Source organism: Cadophora gregata, assembly GCF_030347475.1.
Source record: "Cadophora gregata isolate MNR1 chromosome Unknown scaffold_9, whole genome shotgun sequence".
Taxonomy (NCBI): domain Eukaryota; kingdom Fungi; phylum Ascomycota; class Leotiomycetes; order Helotiales; family Ploettnerulaceae; genus Cadophora; species Cadophora gregata.
In genome coordinates, this window is record NW_026695932.1 from 2,155,627 (window position 1) to 2,173,180 (window position 17,554).

The following is a 17,554-nucleotide window of genomic DNA, read 5'->3' on the forward strand; positions in this document are numbered from 1 at the left end:
ACGAAAATCAAGTACGACGGCGCGAGTGTTAGCTAGCCACTAGAGTGAGGTGATGTATGTCAGCATCGAAATGAGAGGCAAGTACCAGAGAAGGGGAGAGGATGAGAGTGATATTAGCATGAATCAGTTCAATTAAGCTGAGATTCCAGATGTGAAAGGTTTTAAAGTAAATGTAAAAGTAGATCTAGATGTGAAAATTAATTAAATAGAAACCCCTATCGGTTCGGTTCAGAAATTGCCCCTGTATGGCCTCCCATATCCTACCTATACTTGCCAAGTTGAAGAGCGTAGAGCCCCCTGAAGATGAAGAAGAAGAAGATTATATCCAAGTCTGAAGTCTGAAGTCTGAAGTCTGAAGTCTCAAGTCTCCACATCCCCACCAAAGTAAGATTAAACAAAAGGAATGAGAATGGAAAAGGAAAAGTAAAGCCGGTCCAGGGACACTGAAATCCATCTCCCCTCATCTCACCACACCATATCACCCCATCAACCTGCACTCTCCATCTATGCCTGCACACCATCACCCACCACCGCCCCCCTCGCCGCACGCAACCTCTCCCTCTCCCTCAACCTATCAGGACTACTCTTCAAAAACCCATCCTGATCATACAGCTCCAAACCCACCTGCACATCTCCTCCCACTACCCCATCCTCCCCAGCGCTCTTGCCCTCCCCGGCACCACCAACACCCCATACAATCCTCCCCTCCTCACTTTCCATCAACCTCACGCCCGCAAGTCCCAACCCACTCAACCGTGCACCACTATTGGTCCAATTAGGCGGCGTGGTGATCCCCGGTGATGGGATGGGATGTTCCATCTTACTTTCGCGGCGGGTGACGTGCGTGGTTGGTTTTATCATGGCGTCGGACCAGCGGGGTGGGTTGGATTGTGGGGTGGGGACTTGTCCTTGTTGTCCTTGTCCCTGTCTCTGTCCTGGTGTGCTAGGACCATTGCTATCTTTAGTTTGAGATTCAGACTGCTGCTGAGATGGAGATTGGAAGTCAAGGTCAAGATCAGCGCGTGGTGGCGAGAGGCGAATCCCGTCGTTGCGAGGGTCGATACTATGCCGGACTGCAGTGCGAGCCGCATTGATCGTTGGGCTTGGACTTGGTGTTGGAGTGGGGAGGAAATCCGTGTGGTCGATGACTTCTACTGATGAAGTGTCGACGATGGGGTCAAGTGAGAATGCCGAAAGTCGGGCGTTCATCATTCGAGGTTGTGTGTGCATAACACTGCCTTCGCGGCTGAGTGTTGGGAATCTCAACGACATGTCTGCAATGCTACCAGATTCTGCCATGTCCTCACCACGAGCGGGAGTAGACTTCTCTTTTCCGGGGGAAAGCTCATCGAGTGTGTCGATATTCTCAAAGTCTTGAGTCGCTCTTCTCCGGCGATCTTTCTGAGCCCGATGGCTATCTCGTTTCTCGGAGCGAGTAGGGCGCGTTGAGGCAAGTCCGTCGCCCGAGAAAGACGACGATTGACCGAGATTGAGGTAGAGGTGGGAACCACGGCTACGACCGCGTTTTTCGGAGTTGGTCGTGGTGTTGAATTGTGAATCCTTGGAAGATGGGTCCTGCGGCAAGGTAGGAGAATCCATTAGGGTCGGCGAAGAACGGTTTGTTGATATTTCGCTGTTCATGCGCCGTAAGAAAGTGATGGAACTTAGTATCGAGTCACCAACGGGAGGAATCAGTGTGGCACTGGTGCGTTTGTCTGGCTCCGAAGGACCATCTGTGACGTTGCCTGGGATGGTGAGGACTGGTAATGCTGGGGCCGCGACATTGGAGCGCAAGCCGCTCGGTGTAGTTGAAATGCTTGGTAGTGGGCGAAGTGCAGGAGGCGGCGTCGACAGCGGTGAAATTGCCGGCAGCGAAGGGAATGATAGGAGACTCTCTCGCGGGTATTGCTGCGACTGATTGTTTGCGAAGACATCTGAGTTGTTTCGGCTGTGACGGCGGGATTTGATCTCACTAGAAGAATGCTGTAGAGGTTTTGTGGTCTTGGATTTGAAAAATTCCTCCTCGGACCCATGGTCATTCTCTGTATAGTAGTTGGTCACTGACAGCGTGGGCGAGTAGGTAGTTCTCTCTGCTGCCAGTGTTGGAGAATGGTTTTCTGAGCGGCTTGACAGGGGCGATCTGATGAGGGTTGGATTGAATGTCGCAATGCTTGGAGGCCTCGGACTTGCTTTGGTAGACTTGGTTGGACTCACAGATTGAGCGGACTCCATACTGAGGAATGAGGTTACTTTGGGAATGCTGAATTTCAGAGGTGTAATTGTTTCTGGTTCCTCTGGTACAATCTCAACCGTGCTTGTTGGGCGAGAGATGGACATTCGTATGACATTTGACCGCTTATGGCCCTTCTTTCTTGCACTGGATACTTTCATGGAAGTCTGCATGGCCTCTTGTGGACACGATTGGAAGAGATTTGGTTCAGAAGTGAGAGGTATCTCAGGAAGTTCTCTCTTTGGCGAAGACTGGGCGTTTCCAGTAACGTCTCGAAGAGGAGAAACATAGCTTGCTGGCCTTTCCGCTGTGGCTTCCTGGCCGAAAGTTGCTTTGCGAATATACATAGGCCGAGGTCCTTGGACTTGAGGACTGGACATCAGCGGCTTACAGCTTCTGACTGGCGAGTAGAATGGATCACCCGTCAATGATGTGCGGGGCGGCGGTAAGAAAATCTTGCTGCTATCACCTCCCTGAGAACTCTTAGCGAAGAGCGGCGCTGGGCTGTCTTGGTGTATCATTACCGAGATATCTTTGGCTGCGGAGGCTTTCTTCGCTGACCGATTCTGCACTACACGAGGGCTTTTACTAGGAGAAGTGAGAGGTGCAAGTATGATTAGATCCGTCGTATCGCTTGCACATAGACTATCCCTAGACTCAACAGACGCTGCAGGAGATTTCGGTCTGACGATGGAGCGTTTGCTGGAAGTTCTCTGACGTTTCTTCGAAGGACTTGGTGTTCGGGCAGCGTACGCATCATATAGAGAGCTCCCAAAAGAATGAATAGGGTCATGATTGATTAGTCCTTCTCGGCTCTCGTTGGCCTTTCTTGGCGGCGTGGGGAGCCGTTCAGAAGGAGGCAGTCCAGGAAATTGACCGAGTGAACTGGTAGTCCGAGTCAGAGACTGTCGCTGAGATGCTTTCAGACGCTGCGAGGTGGATCTCAAGATCGTGGACAACTGAGTCTCTGATGTTGATCGTCGATGGGCGTTCCTGTAAGGAATGGCATCCCCGGAATATGGACCACGTATCTTGGAAGGTGACCTGGAACTATCCCGAGAATTCTTCCTCCCTGACAGTGAAGTTGTTCGCTTCGGCCATCTCTGGTCCTGGATCACATACCCGGGCGGTGCAACCGGGCTCTGTACTACGGATGGCTGCCCAAATCCTGAGGACAAAGTCGTGTTTAACGGCCATGAGTCCCTCACGTTTGATGTTCGAAAGAACGATCTTCGGGCAGGCTTGGTTTTCACAACTGGCGGCTTCTGTAGACCATCTTGTCTGGCCCATTCTTTTCGGCCACCATCTTCGGGAAGGAGCAGGAAAGAGTTGAGAGAAAGTCGTCGACTCAATTTGATCTCCGGTGGCATTGATGATCGATTGGTGGATTTCATCTCAATGACGGCATGCCCATCTTCGTTCGCTTCCGCAAATTCTTGTTTTTCTCGACGATGCTTCTTGTTGATATGCATAACACCGATTGTGACCAAGATCACAAAGAGTAGAATCGCTCCTCCCACAGCAATTCCTATAATTGCTCCTAGGGACAAGTTTGTCGATCCAACAGGATACTGGGTGTTCATATCCCGTGCTACCATGCTCGTTTCCTCCATTGATGATGTTTTCATCGTGGCCATCAGCCGTCCCAGCAACAAGGATCACAACTGGAGCTGACTTCCCGGGTATCGGGATTCAATGTCCAACAATGGGACAACGCGTCATTCGAGGATCTTTAAAAGGTAAGAGCGCGTCGGCGTAACGATACTTGAGACGTGACGAAGTGGAAAAAAAGAGTTGACAAGTACAGAAATTCCAAATGCAACGCGTATCTGTAAAGACAGGACTGGTGCTCTGGCGGAGCTACCGATAATTTTGGTTGAGAAAAATGGAGATGGATAGTAAGGATGAGTGGAAGGGCTGAGGAAGAAGTAACATGATGAGATTGTCGGCAGATGGAATGCATTCCAATGAGGATGCATTCCTCGCCTGTAGCCAGAGACTTTCGCGTAGATGAACGGGATCTAAATGACTGGCCCATCGAAACACTTGTGATCTGGGGCTGTCCACATCGCTGGAATTGGAATGTAGTGTCTCTAGCAGTCAAGAGTTTTGCTCAAGGGATAGACGTCAACCGCAATATAATTATCGATGGGACGAATCAAACGACAAAGTTGATCCTCATCATCAGGGCATGAAGATGTATTTCTTTTGTGCATGATCGTGACTGGGGAAGAGCGGGGTAGCGTGCTGTTCTGTTGTCTATCAAAAGAAATATATTTGATAGTGTCATGGTGTTGATACAGAAGATGGAAAGAGAAGAAGAAGAAGAAGAAGAAGTTGAGCCAGTGAGCGTGGTTGTGGTTGTAGGGATGGCTAAAAATGCCAGAAGTGCAGCGCCTGAAAAGCCACGAGCCAGAAGCCAGGAGCCCAGGGCCAAGGTTGCAGCGCAGTGCAGTGTAGTGGGGTTGCGGCAGGCAGGAGTGAGCCGAGGCCAACCTGAGGACCTGAGTCAGCCATTTCGCTTCTCCACTACTACTCAGGTCTGCTGCTCGTCGTCGTCTTAGCTACTACCTATATTCTTTCTACCCAACTACCAACCAGTCCGTCATCCAGTCCGTCCGAATTTACCTCCTACAAAGTACGGTCCAGTCCAGTCCAGTCCATAGACTCACTACGTATAGACTCAGTTACGTTCAAGATCACACATTTTGATCCGTTTTCTGTGTGTTTCCTTTCCACGGCTGTTGCGTGGCCCTCACCTCACAGCCCCCAACTCGATCCACTCTTGGATCCCTTGTCGTACTGTACATGGATCTCCTGCGTCTGCCCCTCTCACCCCTCTACCCCTCCACCAAGCTTTCACTTTCGCGTCACATCTGCTCCGTTCATTGGATAGCTTCAATGACAAGACGATACTTTTTGCGACAAGATACACCGAGAAGGGGAGCGAATCAAGTAAGTCGTGTCGGATGGCACAACATCGACGGTTCCGACGTAAACTTCCGACTTCGTTGCGGCAAGGCACATGTGGAACTGAACTATATTTACAAGCCGCCGCTGTCTCTCCTTCAAAAGCGAGCTCCTCCCTCCTTCTCCCCTCCTTTCTATTGAATCTCTCTTCTCTCCAAGTTTCTTCAATTAACCAATTACCCAATCTCCCAGTGACAAGAAGACATTACTTAAACCCCGTCAACTCCACCCCAGAACTACCCCGCTATCAAGACAACAAATACCCAACTACCTACCATGGACGGAGCCATCACATCCAGCGGGTCCTTCGCCCACAACAACACTACCGCACCACAATCCGACCGAGTCCTCCCTCTCTTCTCCCTCAAAGGTCGAACGGCTATTGTATCAGGTGCAGGTGCAGGTATCGGTCTGGCTGTTGCCCACGCCCTGGCAGAAGCAGGAGCAAACGTAGCAATCTGGTACAACAGCAACAAGAAAGCCATTGCCGAGGCAGAAAAGATCGAGAAGACATACGGCGTAAAGGGTACGTTTTCCTTTCTTCCCCTCTCCAACTTCCAACTCCCCATTTTCCCCTGGATCTAGCACTATCTTAGCAGATGAGGGGTCCAAGTCCAGGGAGAAGCGCGCCCCCTTGATTGGAGCGCATACCACCCCGCAAAACAATGGAATACAGTTTCTAGATACTCTAGCTAACCCCTCGGCGCAACCCAAACAGCCAAAGCCTACCAAGTGAACGTAACCTCCTACGACGCCGTCTCCGCAGCCATCGAGTCCGCAATCCGCGAATTCAACGGTCGCCTCGACATCTTCATCGCCAACTCTGGCATCCCATGGACCCAAGGCGCCGCCATCTCAGGCGAGCTTGACCACTACCGCAAAGTCGTCACGACCGATCTGGATGGCACGTTCTACTGCGCCAGAGTTGCTGCCATACACTGGAGACGCCAGAAGAAGGAGCAGACTACGATTGATGGCAAGCCTTTGGAGCCTGCGTTTAGGGAGGGCAGCTTCGTGGCGACGGCGAGTATGAGTGGGCATATTGTTAATATCCCACAGTTGCAAGCTACGTATAATGCTGCGAAAGCGGGGGTTATTCATCTTTGTAAGTTTTATCCTGCTCCCCTTTTTGGTCCCCCTCCTTTTCCTCATCCTCTCAATATCCCAAACCTGCTTCCCACCCTCCCTTTTCCAATATTATAAATCTAATTACCCCCTCCCCTGACAGGCAAATCCCTCGCTGTTGAATGGGTCGGCTTCGCGCGCGCAAACACCATCTCGCCCGGGTATATCGCGACCGAAATCTCCGACTTCGTCCCCAAGGAAACGAAGAAGATCTGGAAGGATAAGATCCCTATGGGACGGGAGGGAGAGGCGAATGAGTTGAAGGGCGCGTTCCTGTACCTTGCTAGTGATGCGGCGAGTTATACAACGGGTACGGATATCATTGTTGATGGGGGATATTGCTTGCCTTAGAAGAGGAAGGAGAGTGGGAGGAGATGGGGGAGGAGGAGGAGGAGGGGATATTTAGATGGTGTTCAAGGGAATTTGAAATGTTTGGAAGAAGGATACTCGCTTGAATAGATGACCTGTCCTGGAATTTATTCGGAATTTAAAGGTATGGTATCCCGAGCCATTCTTATCCAGACCGAATGTTGGGCGTACAAGCGCAAGATACGTCCGTACCTGAGTGAAACTAAGCCCCGCGGTGTACATCTTCTCAGAAACTCGAATGTCTCTATACCCACTATCTATCTCCCTTCTTGAATCGAAAACGAAAGTTCAGATCCGACCTGTTCTCCTCGCCACTGTCTGTAATTGGTGTAACTGTGATTATGAATATTTAGTTGTGATCTCTTCGGAGTGAGGTTGAAGACGAGTGATGAGAAGCGGGCGGGCCAAGACGAAATGGGAATGAGGCAAATCTTCGGCAGCCAGCCTCAGCCTTCTCCACTCTTCTCCAACTTTTGGAAAGGCGGACGAGGAACGACGTAACTGTGCGTCTTTCGTTCTGAAAAGCTTCAATTCTGGTATTTCACCTACCATTTCATATCTGCCGATGGACATCTCTCCTTGATACCGCAATCAGCGCCGTGCAAGCTTCCAGGAAACTCAATTACCCGTTCCTTGCACAACGCGACTGGGCAGCCTTGCCAGAATGAAATTTGCCAAAGAGCTGGAGCAGGACCTTGTCCCAGGTCAGCCTTTACTGCGCTCCAATTGTGCAACAACACTTACTGACAAAGACAGAATGGCGCATCAAATACCTCGACTACAAGGCTGGAAAGAAACATGTCAAGGCCGCCGCTCGAGCACAAACGCGCATGAATGCGACCCCCAAAACTCCCGCACAACCCAACCTCGGCCCTCGAAACCACAGCTTGTACGGAGCAACGTCCCCAGTCGCAGCTCGCAATAGACCTTCTCCTGCATCAGCACGATCTGATGGCGCGAACGATGGACCTACTGAGTCACTGCGCACTTCTCCTGCCCCTCTTGCGGCCGACTCAAGACAGCAGTCCGATAGTTCAGATGAAGGTCCATACGCTGGCCCCAAGAAGACCCCTCCTATGCCAATACCTGCACATAACGATGGCAATGTCGACGATGGTAACTACGGAAGCTTTGTGCCAACGCCTCCCGCAAGACCGAAACACAATTTCGAACTTCCCGACCCTGCACTGGAACCCGCTCCTGGCCGCGAACATACGGGATCGTTCTCGCCAAAGGGTGTCCTGAGTCGAAATCCCTCTGGGAGAGCTGCTTCCGTTGCTATTCCAGACAATGCATACGAGGTTGGACGGACTATGACACCGCCACATAAGAACGCCTTTGCAAGTCTAAAGAGCCGCATACCGCCAAGTGGGAGTGTACGGCCATTTATGCGTCGAGTCTTTTCGGTGGGAACGCCATTGGAGCCCGCACAGAGTCGGAAACTGGACGTGGATATGATTGCAGTGGATCAGGTCAAGAAGCGACAGAAGGACTTCTTCAAGTTCATGGACAAGGAATTGGAGAAGGTTGAAACATTCTACAGAGCGAAGGAAGATGAAGCGGGTGCCAGATTGAAGGTCTTGAGAGAACAACTACACGAGATGCGAAATCGAAGAATTGAGGAGGTTGCTGCAGCACAGCATGCTAAAGAAGTTCGACGGAGAGAGGAGAACAAGATCTTTGACTTTCAAGGTGGACGATTGAGTGGAGTGTCGAAGAAGGACGATGATTACCGCCCAACATCTCGCGACAAGCTTAATACCTGGTTTGACCCATTTGAGAAGGCTTTTGGAAATGCAAAAGCCAAAGTCACTGGTCCTCGTCCGGGAGGAAATTCCAGAGCCTTGCAGAATATGGCTGGGTCACCAGAACTTCGATCGAGAGCCCAATTCGACCAAAATCGTCAAGCAGATGAGGGTAAAGATTATGTCAGACGGCCCCATTACCACGACGATGTCCCATACCGAACTGCTAAACGGAAGTTGAAGCTTGCTCTTCAGGAATTCTATCGAGGTATGGAACTGCTCAAGTCCTATGCTTTGCTCAACCGCACTGCTTTCCGCAAAATCAACAAGAAGTATGATAAGGCTGTCGATGCTCATCCACCGTTGCGGTACATGTCTGAAAAGGTCAACAAGGCTTGGTTTGTCAACAGCGATGTGCTCGACTCACATCTCCATGCTGTGGAGGATCTGTACGCTCGATATTTCGAGAGAGGCAACCACAAGATCGCCACTGGCAAGCTGAGAAGCTCGAACGGTCGACGGAAGGACCAATCAGCAAGTGCTTTCCGCAATGGTATGCTCATTGGAATCGGTGCAGTGTTCTCGATCCAGGGGACAATCTATGGGTCAGATCTACTCTATGATTCGGACCCTGTCATCCGGACTCAAACATCTTATCTATTGCAAATATACGGAGGATATTTCCTGGCACTGTATCTGTTCTCATGGTTCTGTCTAGACTGCAGTATCTGGACCCGAAACAAGATCAATTACCAATTCGTCTTCGAATTTGATCCTCGGCATCATCTGGACTGGCAACAGCTGTCTGAATTTCCTTCATTACTGATTCTCATATGGGGACTATTTGTTTGGCTTAATTTCTCTAGGTATGGTGCACCTGAGATGTATATATACTACCCTGTGCTTTTGATCTTCGTCACTGTGGTTTTGATTTTCTTTCCTGGACCCTACATATACCATCGGAGCCGAAGATGGTTTGTTTATTCGCATGTATGTTACCCCTTCCACCCTAGGGATCTGTCCTAACAATTCCAGTGGCGTTTGCTTCTCGCTGGATTATACCCTGTGGAGTTTCGGGATTTCTTTCTGGGAGATATGTACTGCTCCTTGACATACTTGATGAGTGTAAGTCCACCACTTCCTGGCCAAGAGCGACTCTGACTTGCAAACAGAACATAGAACTCTTTTTCTGCCTCTACGCAAATTACTGGAACAACCCATCACAGTGTAACTCGACACGCTCCCGACTTCTAGGTTTCTTCTCTACACTTCCTGGAATCTGGCGAGCCTTGCAATGTCTTCGACGTTATTACGATACGCGGAATGTCTTTCCACACCTTGTCAATTGTGGCAAATATGGCATGACCATATTGTACTACGTTGCTTTGAGCGTTTATCGTATTGATCGTGGAAAGGGACATCTTGCGGTGTTCATAACTTTTGCAACGATCAATGCTATTTACTGCTGTGAGTCTGTCGTATCCCTCCTCACGTCTAAGCTAATCTTGTCAGCTATCTGGGATCTCCTGATGGATTGGTCTCTCCTCCAACCCCACGCATCCAAGAAATTCCTCCGCGACGTCCGCGGATACAAGAATCCAAACTACTACTACGCAGCCATGATCCTCGATCCAATCTTCCGATTCAACTGGATCTTCTACGCAATCTACACCCACAACCTCCAACACAGCACACTCGTCTCCTTCCTCGTCGCCTTCTCGGAAGTCACCAGACGAGGAGTCTGGGTCCTCTTCCGCGTCGAAAACGAACACTGCTCCAACGTCGCCCGCAACAAAGCTTCTCGAGACGTACCCCTCCCATACTCCATCGCCTCCGACTCAGAAGAAGAAGGCGCCATATCGCAAGAACCCATCTCAGCTGAAACACCACCTTCACAAGGAGGCTCACCTATGCTCTCCCGCCATCGCAGCCGCATCGGCACTGCGCTCGAAGCACAAGAGAGCAACACCTCGTCTATGCGTCGTCGTGGCATGACGCGCACTTTCACCAGAATTGTGGCAGATGCGCATACGCAGGATTTCGAGAAGAAGCGGAAGCCGGGTGCGGGGGATAGTGATAATGTTAATAATCGAAAGAGGGATGGTGAGGATCGGGATGGGGAGGAGCAGGTGGGGAGTAGTGATGATGACGATGATGATGATGATGATGATACGCAGGATGTGCTTGATGCTGAGGCGTTGTTGAGGGAGAGGAGGAGGAGGAGTGGGCAGGTTGGTGAGGGGTCTGGATAGGTTGGTTTCAGTGGATCGGGTGGGATGTGTAGACCAATCTTGATCGTGGTAATGTGTGGATCTGAGTCGCGTAATGGTGATTGAGACAATGTCTGAAGTCGATTCAATGAATATATAATATTCACTGGAGCCTGTACTGACCAACTGTCGCGACAAATCAACTCAAAATCTAATCCTCACACGCCTCGCCTTTCCTTTCACCCTTTCACCTCTCACCTGTTCCTCGGATATCACTGCACAATACCCTCTCCAGACTCCCTGGTTTCACCTCATCAAACCAGGTGAAAGAGAATACACTCTCCTCCCATCCCAGCCTACCTCAGAGAGAAAAAGTTAACGAACGAACAAACAAACGAACGACCGAACGAATGTAGCCAGCTAACCAGCCAGCTAACCAGCCAGCCAGCCAGCCATTCATCACCATCATCATCCTCCTCTCATTCAGCCCATACACACTTGATCATTCACCTTCCCCTTTACCTTTTACAAGACAAAGACGACCGAGCCTGACATACCGACCTCGCTTGCTACAAGCGCGCCGCGGCCTTAGGTTTTCTTGTCCTGGATAGACCTATATATTCTTCAACTTCGACTTGGAGGAGCTTGGAGCCTGAGATTTAGTCTCAGTATCAGTGTTATTCTTGAGTTTGAGTTGCGAACTGGATTTTGGAATCGATCTCGATCTCGAGCTTGAGACATTGAGATCGACCTCGAGATCTTAGAATTGATCTCGAGATACTTTGAACTGCAAATAAAGCGAGAAGATAACGACAGCAGCACGCCAGGAAGCAAGTAAGTAAGTACGTACTTCTCTACTAGCATTTTTGGGAGAAGGAAATACACAGCGGGATTCTAACTCAAGTTCAGCTCGTTTCTCGAGGTTAGGGAACTGCTTTTTGAGTACTTTGCAGTCGAGTCTTGAGAAGTGCTTGACTCCTTTGAAGATTCCATCACTGACGCCTACACACAAATAACACGAAACAGCCTCTCACAAAGATTCTCCTATTCACCCTCACCTCACCTCGAAAATCCAAAAATTCAAAAGTCTAAAATGCCACGCCACCAAACCTCCACTCCCACACCCACACCCAGCCCCGACAGCCGTTGGGAATCTACTCACATTTCAACCCTCGACATCGATTTAGATATGCCTCCTCTGTCTGCTATCGAACAACAAGAAGGAGATGATGATGATGATGATGACGACGATCTGCCTCCTCCTTCAAAGAAGTTCTTGGAGAAGAAGAAGATGATGAAGATGAAAGAGAAGGGGACGGGGAAAGAGATGATCAGAGGGATGGGGAAGGGAGAGGGAAAGGGAGATGGGGAGGGAAAAGGGGAGGGGAGTAGCAAGGTGGGTAGGAGGAAGGTTAAGGGTGAGTATTTTTTTTTTTTTTTGGCTTCTTTGTTGTGGCTGTCTTTGTTGTGTGTTCAGGTTGCGAGGTGGAGCAGGGGGAAACTTGCCTTGTCTGATGGAACTTGCCTCGAAGTCGAGATTCAGAGTCACTCTCCACTCTCCATCCTCACGTATCTATCAACTCTAGACCTTACTATTGGAAGCACAGAAGCTAACATTCTCAACAGCCCCCTCGCCCATCCTCCCACCATTTCCACCCCCACAACCACCGCGCTCATTCCCGCCTTACTCTATCCTATCTCCCCTCTCTCCTACCACTCTCACGACCTACTCACCACTCCCAATCCTCTGCTGCGACCTCGCCAAAAAGACCTACCACCCCAGCAGCCGCTTCCCGGAACACTCCCACATCCCATCCGAGAACATCACCCCACTCCTTAACAACTTCATCTCCTTCGCTCGGGAGACCGCCTACGGCCGGATCATAGACATCACATCTCAACTCGAAAACGAAAACCGATTTTTGATTGTCGTGCAGGAAGTAGAGAGACCAGGACCGGTGAATACCGCTGGAGCGAGGGAGATGGATATGTGTGCGCCGAGGTACTTTTTGCCTGTCATCTTGAAGGGTAAGGGTGATGGTGCCCATGATAATAAGAATGATCATGATAACGATCTGGATATGCTCACCCCCGAATCCAACACCGACAATACCAAAGGCGATGATAAGTCCGCAACAGGAATTCCCAAACACACCTTCTCAATCACAAGCCACACCACTCAGACAATCCACACACTCACCCGCTCACTCATCGACATGGAAGACGAGCTCGACGACCAAAGACTCGCTTCCTCCCTGCTAGTACAGGCTCTCACCCCGGCGTTTGCGCGGACGTATCCTTGGTCTGACGATCCTGCTGTGAGGGAGAGGGAGGATGAGAAGGTGGAGTGGGAGAGTGGTGAGGGGGGGTTTAGAGAGTGGGGTGTTGTGGAGGGGGAGGAGGAGGGTGGGAAGGAGGGGAATTTGGGGAAGTTGTGGGATTGGATGCCTGTTGAGGGGAGGAGGGGGAGGATGGATGTTAAGTGTTTGGAGTGTGGGAGAGAGTGGGTTTTGATGGTTAGAGAGAGGGGGTTAATGATTTGATGGCGGATGTGAGAGGGAGAGCGAGGGATATTTGAAGAAGCGAAAATGGTATTTCAAGGGCGAAGTGTATGATAGGCATATCGGGAGGAGTCTGCGGTGCGCTTTTCGCCTTCTACAAATGCGGAGATTTTCCGAGAAGGTCTGACGGTTAAGCGAGCAATAAACAATTCACAACAATTTCACTTAATAACTTTCCAGCAAGCCCCCCAACTGGATCTATCTTTTCCTTTGTATCTCAAAGTCCTAATATTCTAGGAATTACAAACGAGTGTTGCCTGCCCACCCGCTACCTTCCCGCCCTCAACCCTCAATCCCGCCCTCCCGCAAGATTCCAATCAACAGTGCCTTGCTAGGATCACGATCATCACCAAAAATCCCAGATTCTCTCACACATGCTATAAATCACTGACAATTATCAGTAGCACCCGTGCTATCAGCATCAGTGCATCCATCAGCCGCCTATATTTAATCTCATCGTCAGCACTGCGTTCTCCACCTTTCGTCCATACTTGCACGGATAGTAAAGTGAGGGGAGGATGAGAGAGACTTACATCCTTGGCATTCTTCTGGTTCTGGGCGATTCCGCCAGCGAACATGCCGCTCAATGCGGCGAATGTAGCGTCGTCGGTGCTCGCGACACCGGTCAGGCCTGTCACGGCTTTGAGTTCTGCGGCTTGAGCATTGGCGACCTAGAGACACACACAGACAAATTAGATCCTGTTTCCAAATTCCCATCCCAATTCATTTCCTTCCAAAGGGAAACTTACAATAGCCAACCCATCCGCGGCCTTGTTCCCAGCAGCCAATTGTTGATTCGCCTTTCGCTGCGTAATACCCGCATTCACAATATCGACAAACTTGCTCTTCGCAGAGGCGAAATCCGCTTGATCCACGGTATCAGAATCGACGATGCCCGTGACGACCTTCAGTTGTGCTTGCTCTTGCTTTTGGAGCTCGATGTTCTTGTTTATCCCGGCGACGAGCTTGTCCGTGTTGGCGGAGCAGGTCGAGGCCCGGCTCAGGAGCGTTTTGGGGTCGGTGGGGAGGGAGAAAGAGGTGGTGAAGAGGAGGCCGAGAGAGAGGAGGAGGGTGACGGGGTGGCGGGATAGCATTTTGGTGGTGGTGGAAGAGGTAAGTTTTATGATTAGATAGAAGATGGTTTGGTTGTGTTGATAGGAGTGAAAGTGAGGCGAGTTGGGCTGAGTTATACTAAGGCTGGATTGGATAGAGAATGTGATTGTTGATGGAAAGAAGAGTTGATAGATTGGGCGGCAGACTGCATGTTATATGCCACTCGTCAAGCCGTCAAAACGCCAGAAAGTATCTTCTTTCTTCGAACGGAGCATAGAGGCCACCTGGGAATCCGAAAGCCTTCGATCCGGTATCATCGGATCGCTCATCTTGAAAACCTCGAGACAGCTGCAACACATTCTACGGTCTTTCAACCATTTCGGACTCCCAACAGTCGAAGATTCGATTGGGCCTTTCAACAAATAGGTTTCCCTGGAACATCTCCCACAAAGCCAATCATGCGTCTAGACTCCAGAATTTCCAGAAAACTTCTTGCTCATCACTGCCTATCACAACGTCAATCCCAGCATTTTGGGCCACACAACGACGTCGTTTGGGTTGTTATCCAATGAGATTTGGTCTCGAACTGCTCAAGGTGTTCGCGCGCTCGGTGGTCGGAGAAGATCCGAAACAGCTGATGCTTGAGTGCCTCGGATGAAGGAACAATTAGCTCCATCCCATCAAGCTTTCGGGCTCGATTTTAAGCTTTGTAGTTCGTATTGTATCTGAAACTTGGGCGGGAGCTTGACTTGATTTGCGGGAATTTCCCGATAGTTCAGTCGAGTCTCGAATTTGAGATCTGGACATATTGTTGAAGTCTCAGCACTGGTGGATAGATTTTTGTTAGAAGAGTATGTTGAGGCAACATGTCAATATAAATTTACTAGCTATATTGTCCAGAGCTAGAAAACACCAACAAAATGCCTCTGGATCAAGAGGTAGGTCGAGACAAGGAAAACATAATTTCCCGAGAAATAGGGTTCGAGATTACCAGTCCATGTTGCGAAAACCTTGTCGTCACATGCATAGAGTTTGCATTGACGATCCGGGGCAAGGCTTCTCCGACGTGTATCACAGTACAGGAGCAACTCAAAAACCGAAAGTCTGATATTCGAGACTAGACCCGAGGTCACAAACTGTTCAATGAGTCCGAAAGCTTGCGAGCGTCTGATGAACGTCGATTTTGTTTCTCTGAACGTCGACTTTTGTTTCTCTGAAGTGCGGAGCTTGAGTCGATGTTTGAGGAGGGTTCCAGGATGATGATGTTTGGCTTGGGGCGGACTCGCTAAAGCTTAGGGGCTTCGGTAACGAAGTAAGTGATGATGCCTGGAGCGATCGTCCTTGTTTGATCGACCCGTGAACCGTTTGACATGGCATGTTCGGATGCATTGTCTAACATTATTACAAATTTTACACGGACGAATGCAGAATATACATTAAATCATCTTTACTAACTGCCGGGTGAGGTGAGAATTCTTTACAGGGCGTAAGTTACGTCGCTGTATCATGTTGTCGTTCTTCCTGCGTCCACATGGCCAGTAAAGCTTAATTCACTAAAGTAAGCGAGATGCACACTTTGTCCATGAGGATATGATTTGTAAACATACGTTCTTGCGATTTCTAATGCGACCATTCCTTTAATATTACAACCGGTCTCAATTCTGCCATGACAAAAACTCGTCATTACCTTGAATATCAAACGCCAAGTTTACTGACCCGGATCTTTAGCTCCAGCGGAGCATAATTCGGACTGTTTACAATCTGATCTCCGTCTTCCCCAACCCCTTCTTGAAGAACGCACAAATCTCTTCCCCACATTCGACGCTCCTCAGCTCGTGGCCGACCGTATTCCCATCTTTCAGTGCCGGGCCGCCAACCTTCCTATTCAGATCGTCAAGAAGCTCTTGTACCATCTCCATCATCGTCCCCGAGCCTTTCTTCCCACCATATCCTTCCTGATAGCTCGTCGCCAGGTCCTCAACAAAGTATATGCCACCAGGCTTGACTACTGGGAATAGCTTGTTGAAGGATGTGATCTGCTGGTTCATGAAGTGTCCTCCGTCGTCGATGATCACATCAAATCCTCCACCAGAGGCGGATATGAAGTTGTCCAAGAAGGCAGTGTCGGATTGATCCCCTGTGAAGACTTTGACGTTTGTCATGTCTTGAGACCACTTTTCCACACAAGCACGGTCGTACTCGATATAGTACTTTCTTTGGGTCAGCATATCTTCTGCATTTTAAGTGTCTAGCTGACCATATCAACATGAGGGAGGAATTCTAGCCATGTGTAGTATGATTTCCCTGGCCCATAAGCCATGTTACAGCCTAGTCCAATCTCCAGCATCTTCAGAGGCTGATCTCGAATTGGGTCTAAATACTTCTCATACACTAGAGAAAGCTGTTAGCTGATACGTCAAGCCAACTTCGAAGTGCTTACTGTAATTGTAGTGATGCGGATTGACTTTGTCAGTCCCATGTTTCGTGGCAATCTCCAAGAACGACAGTCGAGTTTCAACAAGTTCTGGATCTGCTTCTGATGCATTGAATACCGGTTGGGAATCCAGCTGGTGACCGTCTTGACCCTCAACATCTTGACGATACATTCATCATGGGATTGCAACTTCCATAAGTTGGTGAACTTAAGAATGATTCCTATCACAGCGCATGCTGAGGTTGGATTCCAGATTTTGCCTGCCATTTATAGATGGATGTGTCTGTTCTTCACGACGAGGAGACTCCTCTCGAAACTTTGCATATCTGTCGGAGTCAAGAAAATCGGCTGATTCATGAGATTTTAGTCTGCCTTTTCCTGTATTGAGAAGAGCTGAGATTGTGTTCCCTCTGTATTCATCCTGTATTTCTGTGTGGCCTCATCTCGCCACGACCTGCTGAAGGTCAAGAGACTGGCCGCGTTGTCGGATCGCTTGCAGAAATTGCACGATGTACCCGCGTATTATTTGTCTCAGTCATGACGATTTGAAGAAGTAAAAAGAATTCGTGTACTCGTTTTGATATATGCAACTGTCTGCATCGCACTAAAACTGGTAGTGGTGGTGATCTACCTTCGTAATGAAGATAGCAAGCCAATACGACACAAAACATTGATGGGACATATTTTGCTATCCCTTTTTGCTGTACCCCCCAATTCCAAATAATACTGTCAAATTAGATCACCGGGGATGTATCTTCTCTGGGAATGCTTATTCTTGTCGATCGTATTCCGGCTCTTGGCAAGGCAACCTCGGCAAGGCTTCGTCCCCACCCCTGGATTCTCAACCCAAGCGTGTG

The 17,554-nt window shown here is 49.5% G+C and overlaps 6 protein-coding genes across 6 annotated transcripts; 3 read left to right on the forward strand and 3 right to left on the reverse strand.

Annotated features, from left to right (window-relative positions):
* Positions 1 to 105: 105 nt before the first annotated feature.
* On the reverse strand, positions 106 to 4,563 carry ONS95_014952 (uncharacterized protein). The gene is made up of 2 exons (XM_058508636.1): positions 2,755 to 4,563; positions 106 to 2,703 (listed from the first exon to the last, which is right to left on the reverse strand). The coding sequence occupies exons 1-2, from the start codon at positions 3,865 to 3,867 to the stop codon at positions 505 to 507; spliced, it is 3,312 nt and encodes a 1,103-aa protein (XP_058356323.1). The 5' UTR covers positions 3,868 to 4,563; the 3' UTR covers positions 106 to 504.
* A 913-nt stretch (positions 4,564 to 5,476) lies between these two features.
* LXR3 (L-xylulose reductase) lies at positions 5,477 to 6,676 on the forward strand (the record flags this gene model as incomplete). Its single annotated transcript, XM_058508637.1, has 3 exons — positions 5,477 to 5,726; positions 5,919 to 6,305; positions 6,429 to 6,676. The coding sequence occupies 3 exons, from the start codon at positions 5,477 to 5,479 to the stop codon at positions 6,674 to 6,676; spliced, it is 885 nt and encodes a 294-aa protein (XP_058356324.1).
* A 682-nt stretch (positions 6,677 to 7,358) lies between these two features.
* On the forward strand, positions 7,359 to 10,691 carry ONS95_014954 (uncharacterized protein; the record flags this gene model as incomplete). The annotated part of the gene is made up of 5 exons (XM_058508638.1): positions 7,359 to 7,398; positions 7,451 to 9,429; positions 9,475 to 9,564; positions 9,612 to 9,906; positions 9,952 to 10,691. 5 exons carry the CDS (start codon positions 7,359 to 7,361, stop codon positions 10,689 to 10,691), a joined length of 3,144 nt encoding a protein of 1,047 aa, XP_058356325.1.
* A 776-nt stretch (positions 10,692 to 11,467) lies between these two features.
* On the forward strand, positions 11,468 to 13,382 carry ONS95_014955 (uncharacterized protein). Its single transcript, XM_058508639.1, has 2 exons — positions 11,468 to 12,067; positions 12,276 to 13,382. The coding sequence occupies exons 1-2, from the start codon at positions 11,743 to 11,745 to the stop codon at positions 13,190 to 13,192; spliced, it is 1,242 nt and encodes a 413-aa protein (XP_058356326.1). The 5' UTR covers positions 11,468 to 11,742; the 3' UTR covers positions 13,193 to 13,382.
* Positions 13,383 to 13,594: 212 nt separating this feature from the next.
* Positions 13,595 to 14,304, reverse strand: ONS95_014956 (uncharacterized protein; the record flags this gene model as incomplete). Its single annotated transcript, XM_058508640.1, has 3 exons — positions 13,595 to 13,651; positions 13,744 to 13,881; positions 13,960 to 14,304. The coding sequence occupies 3 exons, from the start codon at positions 14,302 to 14,304 to the stop codon at positions 13,595 to 13,597; spliced, it is 540 nt and encodes a 179-aa protein (XP_058356327.1).
* A 1,585-nt stretch (positions 14,305 to 15,889) lies between these two features.
* ONS95_014957 (uncharacterized protein) lies at positions 15,890 to 17,528 on the reverse strand. Its single transcript, XM_058508641.1, has 3 exons — positions 16,704 to 17,528; positions 16,521 to 16,654; positions 15,890 to 16,473 (listed from the first exon to the last, which is right to left on the reverse strand). Exons 1-3 carry the CDS (start codon positions 16,867 to 16,869, stop codon positions 16,018 to 16,020), a joined length of 756 nt encoding a protein of 251 aa, XP_058356328.1. The 5' UTR covers positions 16,870 to 17,528; the 3' UTR covers positions 15,890 to 16,017.
* Between the last annotated feature and the right edge of the window lie 26 nt (positions 17,529 to 17,554).